Source organism: Lipotes vexillifer, unplaced genomic scaffold (assembly GCF_000442215.2).
Source record: "Lipotes vexillifer unplaced genomic scaffold, Lipotes_vexillifer_v1.1 scaffold1215, whole genome shotgun sequence".
In the NCBI taxonomy this organism is placed as follows: Eukaryota; Metazoa; Chordata; class Mammalia; order Artiodactyla; family Lipotidae; genus Lipotes; species Lipotes vexillifer.
The window spans coordinates 196450-212756 of NW_006790710.1; the positions used below are offsets into that span (position 1 = coordinate 196450).

A 16307-nucleotide genomic window follows, 5' to 3' on the forward strand; every position below is an offset into this window, starting at 1 on the left:
TTTCCCTATCTGACTTCACTCAGTATGACAATCTCTAGGTCCATCCATGTCACTGCAAATGGCATTATTTTGTTCCTTTTTTATGGCTGAGTAATATTCCATCGTATATCTATACCACATCTTCTTTATCCATTCTTCCATTGATGGGCATTTAGGTTGCTTCCATGTCCTGGCTATTGTAAATAGTGCTGCAGTGAACACTGGGGTGCATGTATCTTTTTGAATTATGGTTTTCTCTGGATATTTGCCCAGCAGTGGGATGCCTGGATCATATGGTAGTTCTAGTTTTAGTTTTTAAAAAAACTTCCATACCGTTCTCCATAGTGGCTGTACCAATTTACTTTCCCACCAACAACGTAGGAGGGTTCCTCTCTCAGCTTTCTGATAGGGACTTGTTGATATATGTGCCCTTGTAGAGCTGGTACTTTACTCTCATTGTGGTCAAGGACTCACTATTCCAATTTAGAAATTAGATGCTGTGGGTACAGGTGCTACAGAAGAGGGAAGGAGACTTTAAAAAAGGTCTTTAAAAAAAATGGAATAAAATATTCCTCACCAAAAGAGAGTTTATGCTCCTTGTGCCTGAAATCAGTTGGCTGACAACTCTGCTCTTTAACTCTTGCCAGCTCAAAGAAATTCTCGAAAGTTCTCACCTATTAACCGTTATTAAAATCGAAGAAGCTGGGGATGAAATTGTGAGCAATGCTATCTCCTATGCATTGTACAAAGGTGAGTAAGATCATCTCCTGTAGAAGTTTCAGCTTTGGGTTTCGCTTTCTGGGGCTTTTAATGGCTTCCATTTATTTTTTAAAACAGCTTTACTGAAATATAATCTTACACTTAATTTTGATTAGCATATATTAGAAGCTGGAATAACTACTATTGACCTGCTGAGTTAAATCTCCTCGGTTGTATATATTTAACAGAACAAGAAGTTTTTTTTTATTTTTAGTTTTGCGGTATGTGGGCCTCTCACGGCTGCGGCCTCTCCCGCTGCGGAGCACAGGCTCCGGACGCGCAGGCTCAGCGGCCGTGGCTCACGGGCCCAGCCGCTCCACGGCACGTGGGATCTTCCCGGACCGGGGCACGAACCCGCATCCCCTGCATCGGCAGGCGGACTCTCAACCACTGCGCCACCAGGGAAGCCCCCAGAACAAGAATTTTTATGTCATCAAAATATCAGTTAAATATGGTCACAGTGCTTTCCAAAGAGCTGTCTCCAACAGTGGTTTAGAATCTTTATCTGAATCTCAGACACTTTGAGAATATGATAAAAGAATCTGTCCTAGGATTCCACATCTGTGTACACACACATAGATAATTTTGCGTTCAGTTTCAGGGGTTAACACATCTCCTATGCTTATGAATGAACCTCAGTTTTAAAATCCTCATGTGTGAACTTTGCTGTCTGAGAATCCTATCAAGGTGGAATTACCTGAAGTAAATAGACCCCTAGCAAGGGCCACGTAGAGTTGAGCCATCTGATTAATATATTTAAGGCATGCAGAGCAGAGCAAGGCACAAGAGAAGTGCACTTTAAGCATTAGCTATTTATTAGAATCATTCTTACTGTGCTTGTCAGGAATTTGGTTGTAAGGATATTTATTAAAATGGGACTATATCTGTAGAGATACATAGGTACAGAAATTATTAGCTCTGAAAAAGACAAGTGGAGTATTGTTATGATAGAGCTCATTATGTCATAGATTTAGATATAGTAAAAGTCAGATGTGGTCCTGGAAATGTGACATTTATGGCATCTGAATCTATGGAAAAACATCAATATACCCTAGTTACACTGTTAGGATATGAAATGGAAAGATATTATCACCTAAATTGATCCACATTACATACTTTGGGACATATAGAATATGGATAAGATTGAGTGAAAATAAACTGTCAGTGAAATGACAGCTCTGAGTGTTTGATTCTAAGAGAACATGCTTAGAATCTCCTTCGATAAATGGCTCTGATAATTGGCCATATGGAATGGTACTGACTCTCTTGTTTCTGGGTGTTTGGTGAGTTGATTTTTTTCCCCTGTCCTCTTACAGCCTTTAGCACCAATGAACAAGATAAGGATAACTGGAATGGGCAGCTGAAGCTTCTGCTGGAGTGGAACCAGCTGGACCTAGCCAGTGATGAGATTTTCACCAATGACCGCCGGTGGGAGGTACATAGGAAGCCCTCTTGGGTTATTCCAGTGACAGGTCTGGTCCATTTCTGACAGGGTCTTTGCCTTTGAATATCGTAAAGGATTGTCCTGTCCTGGTACATCAGTGTTGCCGAGGCTCACTTTCCTCATCTGTAGTAGGGGATAATAACATTGACTTAGTAGGTTGCTTGCAAAGAGATAATAAAAATAAATACACTAATGTAAGGTAACATCAATCCACCATTACCATCCAAAGTTTATAGCTCTCCCGCCATGATGTGAGAGGCTATTCTCCATTGAGGTGTTGAGGTGCAGATTTCCTCCTGGGAGCTGATGGACAGAAATGTGGGGAAACTAAGTGCAGGATGATTGAAAGGGGTTTATCAGAAGTAACTCAACTAAAAATCCAGACAGCGGTACTCATTTTGTGCCCTGCCGCACCTTCTTAACCAAGTTCTCATAAGAGAATTGTCAGCAGTGAGACGCATAAGAGAAAAATAGAACAAGCTGATTAAAGACATACAATGAATATCTTAGAGTTAGAAAATCAGGACTCCCCCAGGCAAACGAGTACCTCCAATATGGAAGTTGTATGTCCAGAAAATCTGTATTTTTTTCCAGTAGAGTGACTTTTCTCACTTTGAATTTGATGAGAGTTGTAAGACTGCATTTTCCAGCAGCATCCTCTTGGGTACAACTAAAGTGAGATCCGCCTTAGGAGCTCTGTTTTGTAGGAACAATTATAAACCATCACACTTGGATCTGCAAGGTGGAGGCTTCTTTGTTTTAAGCTCTTCAGTCACTGGTGGGCAGCGAAAACACTTTTAGGCCTATTGTATAATCAGAGATGAAGACTTCAGTTATCCTTACATGTGATCAATTTTAATAATAGAATCCAAATAAAGTCATGGCTTATGGGTTTTTTAATTATTCATTCCTCTAGCAAACATTATCTTTGGTTTTTGCAGTATAATGAACCCTATCTCACATGGCAAGCCTTTAGTTAGTTGAGGGAAAACAGAACTGTATGTAAATCTAGGTAATTGATTCAGAAATGAACCCCTGTGTGTGAAGTGTTCTATTTAAGTAACATCAGATGGTACAAATAAACATAAACCCAGGCATGCATTGAACAGTACATTTAATTTTATTAACTCAGCTAAAGGTAGTTAGTTGAGTGAAGGACATAATGGTTGAGAGTATGGACTCTGGAGCCAGCCCATCTGCATGACTTAACCTCTGCAAGTTACTTAACCTTCCTCAGTTTCCTTGTACAGTGGTGAATTAGGGTCAGTTCATACTGGTTTTAGCAAGAGCTGACTGCTAAAATTTTTAGGATTTTTTGAGTCGGTTGTCAAATACAGTCACCAAAAATCAAATACTATACTCTTAGAACTAAATAAATTTTATTAAAAACGAAGGCAATAAATAATCAAACTCGTCCTTTTCTAACTATTTTACTACATTTACTCTGATCTATACTCTGGAGATTATGTCTATTGTATCTGCATTCTGGAAACACTGTACTTGCTACTCTGTGTTGGGTCCCAGTTGTGCATTCAATGATGTCACATGGTAGCCGAAGACTGGCCATGTTGGGAGCATTTACACTGTAGCAATGGTCAAATACTACAAATCAGGGCTTATTACTTTCTTCCAGAGTGTTGGTTGTAAAGTATTTACCAGCACACCACTGCTCATCTGAAAACAGAGATGGTAATAATAGTGGTAGCTACCTCAATGGATTGTTATGATGATTAAATCAGATAATATTTCTAAAGTGCTTAGAACACTGACACATATTAAGCCGTATATAAGTCTTTGTTTAAAAATAACTAAAGATCTTTGCATAACCTTTTGTAGTGCACAAAGCAGCTTCACTGTGCTAGTTCACTTGTTCATCATGCCAGCCATCACAGGGATTATCTCATTTTGCTGGTTAATAAGCCAGGGCTCCATGGGTACCACAGGAGGGCCATTCTGATGGTTTTTTGAGGGCCTGCTCCGAACTTGAATCTCCGAAGGCATCTTGACCTGTGTTATCTCATTTCATCCCCACAAGCACCTATTTTACAGACGAGCAAACTGAGGTTGAGACACAGTCTTGTTCGAGGCCGCACATAAGGTAATGGTAGAACCAAGGTTTGGAAACAAACGTGTGTCTGACTGCAAAGCTGTTCTCTTCTCCGTATGCCAGTGGCTCTCAAAGGGTGGTCCCTGGACCCTAGGCAGCATGAGTATAACCTGGGAACTTTTTAGCAGTGCAGAGTATCAGGGCAGCCACCTCTTTTTGTCCCTATCCCACCTGGAGCCACAGTGAGGGGACTCAAGCGACCCTTGGCAGTTGCCTCTGCAGGCAATGTGTGATCCTGGAGAGACCAACATCAGACAGAAACAGAAACTGCTAATGCTGCCCTTGGCAGAGGATATTCCCCTGAACCAGGGCTCAGACAATTAAAGTGAGGACAGTGGGCTGGGTGAGCCACTGCGAGGCTAGTGGGGGGCTCAGGGCTACAGTGCCCAGGCTCCTGGAGCTGCCCCAGTTGGCTCCAACTGACGGTTCTCTGTGTTGTCAGAGCTTCTGGTATTTACTTGTGAATCTGGATTTTAATGCTGGCAATGTGGATTTTTATGAACTGTCTAATTTTTAATGTTGGCAACTGAATCAAATTGTAAGAAATAGGGCTTCCCTGGTGGCGCAGTGGTTGAGAGTCCGCCTGCCAATGCAGGGGACACGGGTTCGTGCCCCAGTCCGGGAAGATCCCACATGCCGCGGAGCGGCTGGGCCCGTGAGCCATGGCCGCTGAGCCTGCGCGTCCAGAGCCTGTGCGTCTGGAGCCTGTGCTCCGCAACGGGAGAGGCCACAACAGTGAGAGGCCCGCGTACCACAAAAAAAAAATTAAAAAAATTGTAAGAAATAGTATGGAGGACCATCAGAACATATCTGAGAGCTGGTGTGGCCCATGGACCACGGGTTTGTGTCTGAAGTACACGTTAATTATCTTTATTAAGATGCTTAATAAGTTTCTATGGGATAAGAATTACCAGGAGCCCAGACAGTAGAGGTACAGATAAATAATAACCAGGTATCACTGTCAAGTGTTCCAGTGACTCATGATTATGTCACATGACCAGACATTTGCCTCATGGCATGGGAAGGGCAGTGGGGCAACCCCATGGCACAGAAGGAAAAGTTGGCTGGTGGTTAGCTCGCAACTGGTGTCCAGTGTAGACCTCAGAGAAATGGTGTGAGCTGTACCATGAGCCCCCTGCCCCCTAATGGAGTGAGTGCTTCCTTTATGCCAGACACTGGGATCAATTCTTGATCAACATCATCCCTTTTTTTAAATGTAATTTTTTTTTTTTAGATTTTTATTTGATGTGGACCATTTTTTAAGTCTTTATTGAATTTGTTCCAATATTGCTTCTGTTTTATGTTTTGGTCTTTTGGACATGAGGCATGTGGGATCATATCTCCACAACCAGGGATCAAACACGCACCCCCTGTATTGGAAGGCAAAGTCTAAACCACTGGACCACCAGGGAAGTCCCTCAACATCATCCTTATGTGGGTGTCATTATCTCCACTTTACAATAGCAAGAGACCAATTCCCATCCAAGCTCACATCTGGCTGACTTCGAAGATTCCACCTTGCTGCTTCCCCCCATCTCGATGTCTGAGCTGTAATCTAATATTGCGTTACCACTGAAAAGATAACTTTTATTTACCTCATGGTTGAAAACGCGATGTGGCTGAGAAAGAAGGTGCCTTGTTTTCTTGATTGGATTTAGGCTGTGCGTTCTCTCTCTGCTCTTCCTCCTCAGTCTGCTGACCTTCAGGAAGTCATGTTTATGGCTCTCATAAAGGACAGACCCAAGTTTGTCCGCCTCCTGCTGGAGAATGGCTTGAACCTGCAGAAGTTCCTCACCAATGACGTCCTCACCGAGCTCTTCTCCAATCACTTCAGCACGCTGGTGTACCGCAACCTGCAGATTGCCAAGAATTCCTATAACGACGCCCTCCTCACGTTCGTCTGGAAACTGGTTGCTAACTTCCGGAGAGGCTTCCGGAAGGAAGACAGGAATAGCGGGGATGAGATAGACGTAGAGCTCCATGTGTGTACTGTCACAGTTGTCTGCTTGAATTCTTTGCCCTCTTGGGTCTTCCCTCAAAAAATCTCTCTACTTCCATCTTTCCTACTCCCTACCTCATTGCTGTCATGTAGTTAACATGTTGGGGTTGTTATTTTTTCCTACTGCCTTTATTTAAGCTAGCAAGTCCTAGCGAGGTAACGTGGTGCATTTTCTTGCTTTATTCTTTGTGCTATCTTTACAACTCATTATTGCAGTATTTCCTAATTGCAAAGCTTGGTGCGACACACTTTCTGAAGGCATCTAGCAGGGAACGGGGAAAAATGACTGGCTGCCTGACCATGTCTTAGCCTTTTGGACATGATCTGCCTAAAATAGTTCTCTGCTACCTATGCAAAGAACTGGAGAACTGCCGAGTTTCCTTTTGTGAATAAAAGGGGCAGTGAATCTTTGTAAAGAGATAATCCAGGTTTCCATTTGAGAAGGTGTTGTGGATGTACCACTTATATTCTCTCAAGATTTCCTACTTTGAGGACAGGCAGGCCCAGTTTCTAGCACCTGCAACTCTTTGCTGAAGGTCTGCTCTGGTCAGAGCCCAGTGACTGCCAGAAGTTGGTGTATAAATACCTCAGCAACCCCCCTGCTCAGAGGAGATAATTCTGAGACCTGTGTCCTACACTGGCTCCAAGGGTTGCCTAGTGGGATTAATCTCTGGTTATTTACCATGACAACTTATTGGTCCTTTCTTTCTCCAAATGAGATTGGCCCTTCCAATCTCATTTCCTCAATTTCCTAGTGGTTTTCCTGGAATCATGTCCAAAATAAACTGCTTGTTTCAAATGCTTGATTGCTTCTGGGAAAACTCAAACTAGGTCATGATCTTTTATAGTTTTAGAATTTTATTATATGTGTGTTGCAAAAATCTAAATGAGCTAGGTGTTTGAAGGAATTGAAAATGTTTAAAAAGCTGTTTGAGGCCATTTATATTAAAACTCTCCACAGTATCCATAACTATGCCAGAAACATTTTGGATCTTGGTAAAACCTGTAGGGAAGATTAAAAGGAATATATACATAGAGTTGTTTTCTATCTGAAAAGGTTCCCTTGGAAGATATGGGAGGCTGAATAGGAGCTGGGATTTTTAGTTGATGTATTAGGAATTGTAACTTTGAATAACGCTCCAAAGAAATAATTTTAGTTGTACGTTGTGATAATTGAATTTCAAACTATTGGAAAGTTAGAATTTAGTTAGAACGATTTTTCTAGATGAGAAAGAGATTTCTATGATGAGAAGGAACTGCCTTCTCTTCAGCCTGTCAGAAGTCATTCAGTTTTTAAATTGCTGTCAGCCCATTTTTTCACCCTTTATACCTTTCCATCTACTTGTACATTGTCTTTTGTGATAGATCAAAGATTCTGTTGAAACTCACATCACTGTTCTGTGAAAATGGATTCAGACGCCAAGTTACAGAGCCCTCCAAACATGGGGCACTCTCCTAGGGCATCCTGACCCTGTTTTCATTCTTACACTAGTGTGTCTGCCAAAGTGATGCTCCATCTGCATGTGCTGACCCCCTGCTCTAATCCCTCCCAGGACGTGTCTCCTATTACTCGGCACCCCCTGCAGGCACTCTTCATCTGGGCCATTCTTCAGAACAAGAAGGAACTTTCCAAAGCCATTTGGGAGCAGGTAAATGTCCAAGTCTGTGGCAGATGTATGCTTGGTTGTGGTTGTTCTGACCGTTTCAAACCTCACATACCTAATCTAAAACGACCTCAGTAAAATGGAATATTTGATGTCGGTGGATATGGTTGTGCCTGTTTCCATGTGAACAGGGGTGTGTTTGGGAGGGGAGGTCCCTGGAAAGTTCTGGGCTTGGTGGGTAATCCAGGAGGCGCCTCCTTCTTAGGTTTGTGTGGATGTATGATTGTCTTCCAAGTGGAGGAGGTTTTAAAGTTTAATTTAAAATTAATTTCTAACTTTCTTGCATTATAGGCAGGAAGTAGGGCCTGTACAAAGCCTGCTTTAGGAAATGATTGAGAGTTTTCTTTGTGATTCCACACATAATGATTTTTATAAATGATTTATGAACAGTTGAAAAGAAGCTGCATTCTCTGTTTTTAGAGCCTAAGATTAGGTATTGAATATTGATTCACACACACACTCTCACTAACTATAATTGTCAGTCTTCGTGTCCTTGACCAATTTCCCCCTCTGAGCTGTTACAGCATGATGGTGGGTCATCAGGCTTCCCATTGCCACATCTAACTATCAGCTTCTCCTGCATTTATCTTTCTTTTTTTATTGGAGTATAATTGCTTTACGATGTTGCGTTAGTTTCTGCTGTACAATGAAGTGCATCAGCTATATGCATACCTATATCCCCTCCCTCTTAGACTTCCCTCCTCCCCCTTCCCCGCCCCCGCCCCCCGCCATCTAGGTCATCACAGAGCACTGAGCTGAGCTCCCAGTGCTATACAGCAAGTTCCCACTAGCTATCTATTTTACACATGGTAGTATATTTATGTCAAACCTAATCTCCCAATTTGTCCCACCCCCCTGTCCCACCCCTGTGTCCACATGTCTGTTCTCTACATCTATGTCCCTATTCCTGCCCTACAAATAGGTTCATCTGTACCATTTTTTCTAGATTCCACATATATGCATATACAATATTTGTTTTATTCTTTCTGGCTTACATCACTCTGTATGACTGACTCTATAGGTCCATCCACATCTCTACAAGCGATCCAGTTTCATTCCTTTTTATGGCTGAGTAATATTCCGTTGTATATATGTACCACATCTTCTTTATCCATTCATCTATCATTGGACATTTAGGTTTTTTCCATGTCCTGGCTATTGTAAATAGTGCTGCAATGAACATTGGGGTACATGTGTCCTTTTGAATTATGGTTTTCTCAGGGTATATTCCCAGTAGTGAGATTTCTGTGTCATATGGCAGTTCTATTTTTAGTTTGTTAAGGAACCTCCATACTGTTCTCCATAGTGGCTGTATCAATTTACATTCCCACCAACAGTGCAAGAGGGTTCCCTTTTCTCCACACCCTCTCCAGCATTTATGATTTGTAGATTTTTTGGTGATGGCCATTCTGACTGGTGTGAGGTGATAGTTCATTGTAGTTTTGATTTGCATTTTTCTAATAATTAGTGATGCATTTATCTTGATATTTTTTTTGTATGTTAATTCCATGTTCAAGACTGTGAGTATATTCAGGTTCAAGACTCTTGGTGCACATTGCAAATTTTACTGGGAATCATTATGAACAGTTCAGAATTTTACCATTTCCTGCTTTTGCCATCAATCTGTGCTTGTCTGACTTTGATGTTGACTCGACTGCAAGGGCTTACGAATTAACTGTGACATTCTCACCCCTCTGGAAGACCAGGGGCTGTACTCTGGCAGCCCTGGGAGCCAGCAAGCTTCTGAAGACTCTGGCCAAGGTGAAGAATGACATCAATGCTGCAGGGGAGTCCGAGGAGTTGGCAAACGAGTACGAGACCCGAGCAGTGGGTAAGCCTCTGGGAACGGGAGCCGTGGCCGGCACAGCCACACCACGTGGCATTTACTGACTTTTCCAAGAATGAAAGTGGTGAAATATAGGCTCTCTCATCCCACAGCTGCCCAGGGCCACATCCAGGCCAGGTCTAAGTAACTCAGCACCATAGGGAAGCCTTGGGGTGTTTTGTTTTGGGGATGCTATTCAGAAACCTTGACACGTGTGAGGTTTTACTTGATGTGCAAGCTAACAGGTTAGCCTGCCAGCTTCCTATACATATATTGACAGAAGACCCCAGACCCCTGGGTTAGGGACACAGATGGTTTACTACTAATGGCAAAGGCAGCAGCCAGAGCAGCATCTTGGGTTGGTCGTCGTGCCTCGATTCCCCACAAGGTCTCGTGAATAAGGGCTGGTGTTGGTGGTCCCACATCTCCATAAACTTAGGAGGCTCAGAGCTATAACACATCTCCATAAACTTAGGAGGCTCAGAGCTATAACACAAAGCAACAGGCGAGCTGCCCAGCTCCCCTCCAGGGCGATGTTTCTCTTCACCTGGAACGGAAGAGGGCAGAGGCCCCGCTGAGTGTGACACTCCTGAAACATCTGTCCTCTGTTTGCTGTTCACCTGCCCTTGACACAGCTTGCCATTGCCCCTGCTCAGAGGGCCTGGACCATGCGGGACTGTGAGAAATCCAGAACCAGTTGCCTCGCAGCAACAGAGAATTTCAGGCCGGCTCAGTTTTCTTCTTTCCACTGGGGAGTTTTCAGTTTGCAAGGTGGCACGTTGCAAAATGCAGGCATGTTTGTCTGTTGTCTGATCCAGTGAAGAAATGTTCATGCATTTAGACTCTCTGTGTTGGGAAAAAGGTGTCTGACTATTTCTTCTACTATATTAAAAACTTCAAGGTAATACGTTGTTTTTGGATTGACTTCAGCTGGGCAATGGCTCTGAGCATTTCGACTTTTAAAGGATTTTCTCTGAGGAGCTACACACCAATCTGCTTGTCACAAGGTCTCAAAATATAAGCACACCCTCAATGCAATAGGCCAGTGTTGTTGGTTTTTCTTTTTTTAAATTTTTATTTATTTTAATTTTGGCTGCGTTGGGTCTTCGTTGCTGTGCGCGGGCTTTCTCTAGTTGCGGCGAGCGGGGGCTACTCTTAGTTGCAGTGCGCGGGCTTCTCATTGCGGTGGCTTCTCTTGCTGCGGAGCACAGGCTCTAGGCACGCGGGCTCAGTAGTTGTAGCACGTGGGCTTCAGTAGTTGTGGCTCATGGGCTCTAGGCGTGCAGGCTCAGTAATTGTGGCACACGGGCCTAGTTGCTCTGCGGCATGTGGGATCTTCCCGGACCAGGGCTCAAATCCTTGTCCTCTGCACTGGAAGGAGGATTCTTAACCACTGCGCCACCAGGGAAGCCCTGGGCCAGTGTTTTTTATTATGTCATTTTGGCTTTTTTTTTGCACTGTGCCTTAACTGCAAAGAACCTCACCAAGAAAGCACAGAGGTAAATGAGATGGAGGGGGGCTCAGGGTCTGGATCCCCTCCTCAGGGGCTGAACCCCGCCAAAGAGGGCACTCCCCATGTTCACTGCAGCTCAATTCAGTGGGCATTTCTGGACACCTGCTGCCAGGAGGCGCTGTGCTGTGTGCGGGGTGCCCAAAGAAGGTCCCTTTGTTCAGTAGAGAATTATATTGTACTGGTGTTCTGTTTGCCTTCTATAATCCAGGATGCTCACAGCCAGGCTTTCACGGAAGTCAGGGCCTGGCTGGTGGGCCTGGGCGGGGGGCGGGGCGGAGAAAGTTCTGTGTATTGGCCAGCCCTGCCTCCCGTTTCCCTCTCTCTGGTGACAATGTCACTTAGAGCTGTTCACGGAGTGTTACAGCAGCGACGAAGACTTGGCAGAACAGCTCCTGGTCTATTCCTGTGAAGCCTGGGGCGGAAGCAGCTGTTTGGAGCTGGCGGTGGAGGCCACGGACCAGCATTTCATCGCTCAGCCCGGGGTCCAGGTAAACAACATGCAGTCACCAAACATCATGCCCAGAAATGGGCCTTTTCATCAGCTGGGTCTCTGGATCCAGTGTATCTCTAACTAGGTGTAGGGATGGGCCAGGTTACATGAACTCTCTGAGCCTTAGTTTCCTTATCTGTAAAATGGGCATAATAGGGGGTAAAGGAAGGGTTGCTGTGAGGATTCAATGAGATAATATGTGAGTGGGGCCAGCCCTTTATGGTAGCTGTTACTCTTAGAACTATTACTAGTAGTAATGGCAGCAGAGAAACTAGTATGAAGTGGGTTCAGCCAGTGTAGACATTTCCTGCCCCAAATTACATTAACAGCAGTTTGCACCTGGTATCTCAGGTTTCGGAGGGGAGATTTTTTCCACCTGCCATCCCGGTTGGAGGGGTCTGGTGTGAAGGGGAGGAAGATGGGGGAGAGATGGAAGGACTGACACTTGTCTGCATAGCCCTTGTACACGCGACCACGCTTCGTCTTCACAGCACGCGTGCAGGTCGACATCATCCCATTTTACTGAGGAGGACTCAGGAGCTCAGAGAGGTTCTGGAACATTCCCCAGGTTGCTAGGAAGTGGCAGGGCTGGGATTTGATCCCATGATGATTGCGCGCCTTATGGACTTTCCATTATACCATGCAGCCAATAACTGGCACAGTGTTTACAAAAGAATCCGTTTGCTACTGCAGCCAAGTGGATTCAGTGAGTGTGGTCATGGATGGCAAGGGACACACAGGGAGCCTTGCTGTTGTTCTGGTTTAGCCTCTGTGTCATAGTGGGCTGGAGGGAGGCCAGTGCTGGGGTCAGTGTTGCCTGGGAGACCCGGCCGGCTGCCACGGCTGCCTCGCTCTGCTCATGGCTCTGCTCACAGCTTCTTAGTCCCCGGACCCCTTCTTGCCGGTGTCCCAGAGCTTTGGGCCCTGGGGAGGTTGACTCATGCTCCCGTCCAAGTTCACCAGGCCCGACGGTTTCCACCAAATGCCGGTTCAGCGATGTTTATGGGAAGTCTCCCTGCCCGGCCCGTGGGACCAGGGAGTGTGGTTGCTTTGGGCAGGCTGACGTGTGGGGTCAGATGTCGCTGGTGGCCATGGAGGCCGAGCTAGTGCAGGAGCTTTCTGTGACCGAGGGCCTCGTGGTGCCGCTCGGCTATGGCCTGGTGAGCTCATCGCCCTGGCAGGGTCGGGACAGTGAGGAAGACTGGATCTTACTTGTCTCGGTGTGCCCCGCAGAAGCAGACCGCCAGACAAGGATTTGACTGCAAGTAGTTTATGCTGGACGTGAGTCCAGGAGGTGCATGAGGGGAGTGGAGGCCGAGAGGCTGGGAAGAGAAGGGAAGGGAGCAGACACAGGTATGCTAAGGAGAAGTTGCCTTCTGGGGGCTTCTGGGAGCTTCATGCCGCCTGCCCCAGTGGTGCCCACCCGAACATCTACCCACCAACTGCAGTTTGCAGTTCCCTGGGGGCTGCCCCTCAAGAGCCAACTACACGCCCGGCCCCAGAAGCCCAGGCAGAGCGGGGCAGGGCTCTCGGGAGGAGCCGTCCTCTCCTGGAGGGATGCGCCGGGGTATGGATGGGGCACCCGGGTCCCAGCCCTCCAGACAGTGCTGGGAAGGCCTCAGGTCCCCCCTGCTCTGCCATGGAGACACACCAGTCCCTTCTGATTGGCATGATATTTTTGTTCTTGTGGGGTATTTTTTTGGCCATGCTGTGCAGCTTGCGGGATCCTAGTTCCCTGACCAGGGATCGAACCCAGGCCCTTGGTAGTGAAAGTGTGGAGTCCTAACCACCAGACCACCAGGAAATACCCAATACGATCTTTTCTGAGAGCCGTGGGGTCCTTCCGTGTGACCCAGCCTATGCCCACCCCTTCTGTGTTGACTTTCAGTGCTGCTGTCAGAGACAAAATGAATTTCTAATTCCTACCTTCGTGGGAGGCCCTGTTCCACCTTTCAGGGGCTGATATGTTCTGGGGAAAGCTTTTCCATGCCTTTTTAGCTCAAATGGGTGTTGAGACACCAGTGGTCTCTCTCTTGCCGACTTCCTTTCAGTGTCCTGACAGGTGTCACCTATCTGCCTCCAAAAATGAATCCTTGGGGCCCTGCAGGTAGCACTGGATGTGGTGTGAATTTGTGATCTTTCAGGGAAAAGGAGCCACAGAGGTGCTTGTTTAAACTTACGCAGTAAGAATTAGAGTTGATTAAAATTCATAGGTTTAGTGAATTTGGACTCATACAACCTCTGTTTTAAAGTTCACAGAACACAACATAGAAAAGGACTGAAAATCAAACAGAATTTTATATGGTTGAATCATAGCCCCTTAAAATCCAGGTAACTAATGTAAAAGAATAAGGATCTCAATTCAGAGAGTTATTTATTTGGAGAGGTTTGAGGGCTGGGAAGAAAGGTCGCACACCATCCAGCATGTCATTGCATTAATAAGGACCTGTGTCCTTTGTCTCTGTTTCCTGTAGAATTTTCTTTCCAAGCAATGGTACGGAGAGATTTCCCGAGACACCAAGAACTGGAAGATTATCCTGTGTCTGTTTATTATACCCTTGGTGGGCTGTGGCTTTGTATCATTTAGGTATGAAACCAAGGCACGTAATTGTGTGTGAGTGTGTGTATACATACATCTGTGTGTGTACAAGCATCTCTGTGTGTGTACATGCATCTGTGTGTGTGTACATGCATCTGTGTGTGTACATGTATCTGTGTGTGTGTACAAGCATCTGTGTGTGTGTACATGCATCTGTGTGTGTGTACAAGCATCTGTGTGTGTACATACATCTGTGTGTGTACATGTATCTGTGTGTGTACATGCATCTGTGTGTGTACATGTATCTGTGTGTGTGTACAAGCATCTGTGTGTGTGTACATGCATCTGTGTGTGTGTACAAGCATCTGTGTGTGTACATGTATCTGTGTGTGTACAAGCATCTGTGTGTGTACATGTATCTGTGTGTGTGTACATGCATCTGTGTGTGTGTACAAGCATCTGTGTGTGTACATGTATCTGTGTGTGTACAAGCATCTGTGTGTGTGTGCTCTTGTGCAAAGGATCATAAGGCCTGGAAATTATGATGTTCACTCTAGTCCCTGCACTTTAGGTCTGGGATCTCTGTGGGTTTCCCCCAGGTTTGATTTCAAAGAGGTAGAAGTGGGCTCATGTCTTCAACATCTGAGGTAGAATTTGGATCTATTAAGCATGAAATGCTGAGGCTGAATTTTGGCTGGGTCAAACTTAGAGCACAATTTGGACACCACCTGTCCCTGGCCCTGCTGTGGGTCTATGTTCATCGGTGTTCAGAAGGAGAGGTGTAGCCCGCGCAGTGATGTTGGCCGGGATGGCGACAATGCTGTCACTCCTCGGTCCAGGAAGAAGCCCCTCGACAAGCACAGGAAGCTCCTGTGGTACTACGTGGCCTTCCTCACCTCCCCGTTTGTGGTCTTCTCCTGGAACGTGGTCTTCTATATCGCCTTCCTCCTGCTCTTTGCCTACGTGCTGCTCATGGATTTCCACCCTGTGCCGCAGCCCCCGGAGCTGGTCCTCTACGTGCTGGTCTTTGTCCTGTTCTGTGATGAAGTGAGACAGGTAGGTCAGCCCCGACGTGGGGCCCCCACCTTTCCTCAGCATCTTCCTAATTAGGCATCTTCCTAATGCCAAAGGGGAGCAGAGGTTGCTCCTCAAGTTCCAAAGTCATTATTTCCCCCAAATAAATGTTCTCATTTGGTGGCCACCCATGAACATGAAGACTCTCTTCCATGAGATCTCCTAGCCCCAAGCCCAACTTCGCTCTCTAATTAATGTTAATTGGTGGAGATGAATTACTCGGGAATGTGTTCAAAGAGCAGGTTGACCTTGGACTTTTAAACCCACTTCCATCGTCAGGAGCCATTTATGATCCTGTCATTACTGTCACTGGGGTAGGCAGCACCATGAGTGGCAGGGGAATTGGAAGGACTTTCCAGCTAACAGCATCTCAATGCCCAGCATGTCAGATTGACAGTGTCGGAAATTCATATTCGTCCTTGTGAATTTCAGGGAGTTCATGTCATTTATTCATGGTGTTTTCTCTAGTGTCTTGGGATCTGCATTGTTTGGCATCCTCTTCCCACCCTTAATCCGAACTTAGCCCAGGCCTGGCACGTAGCAGGTGCTCAGTTAATAATTGTTGAATGAATAAATGTTGATGGTGAAGGTCAGTGCTGTCCCTAAACCATCATGAAAAGTCATCCCAGAAAATCCTTTTAAGATGGTAGTTTACAAAATATTTGAGGACTGCTCTTGCTGTCACTCTTGTCCCATATGAGCCCAAACCCAAAAACATATCCATTCAACATGTATGGCCTAGGTGCTTACTGTGTACAAGGTACTGTGCCAAGTGATACCAGATATTTGGAGGGGCAAAGGATGCTGTTCTGGACCCCACAGAGTTTCTGCCTGGAATAGGATTTCTAAATTGTTTCGACTATCATGCTAACTCTAATAGATTCTTTTTTTTTTTTTTTTTTTTTTTTTTTGGG

At 45.4% G+C, this 16307-nt stretch overlaps 1 protein-coding gene across 1 annotated transcript in view; it reads left to right on the forward strand.

Annotated features, from left to right (window-relative positions):
• The window catches only part of TRPM8 (transient receptor potential cation channel subfamily M member 8), an 87540-nt gene that overhangs the window by 34608 nt on the left and 36625 nt on the right, over nucleotides 1–16307 (forward strand). Inside the window, exons 10-17 of the mRNA XM_007463909.1 lie at nucleotides 627–729; nucleotides 2055–2173; nucleotides 5981–6271; nucleotides 7842–7937; nucleotides 9654–9783; nucleotides 11633–11778; nucleotides 14255–14367; nucleotides 15159–15375. Coding sequence (XP_007463971.1) covers nucleotides 627–729; nucleotides 2055–2173; nucleotides 5981–6271; nucleotides 7842–7937; nucleotides 9654–9783; nucleotides 11633–11778; nucleotides 14255–14367; nucleotides 15159–15375 — 1215 coding nt within the window. The remainder of the gene's footprint in view (nucleotides 1–626; nucleotides 730–2054; nucleotides 2174–5980; nucleotides 6272–7841; nucleotides 7938–9653; nucleotides 9784–11632; nucleotides 11779–14254; nucleotides 14368–15158; nucleotides 15376–16307) is intronic.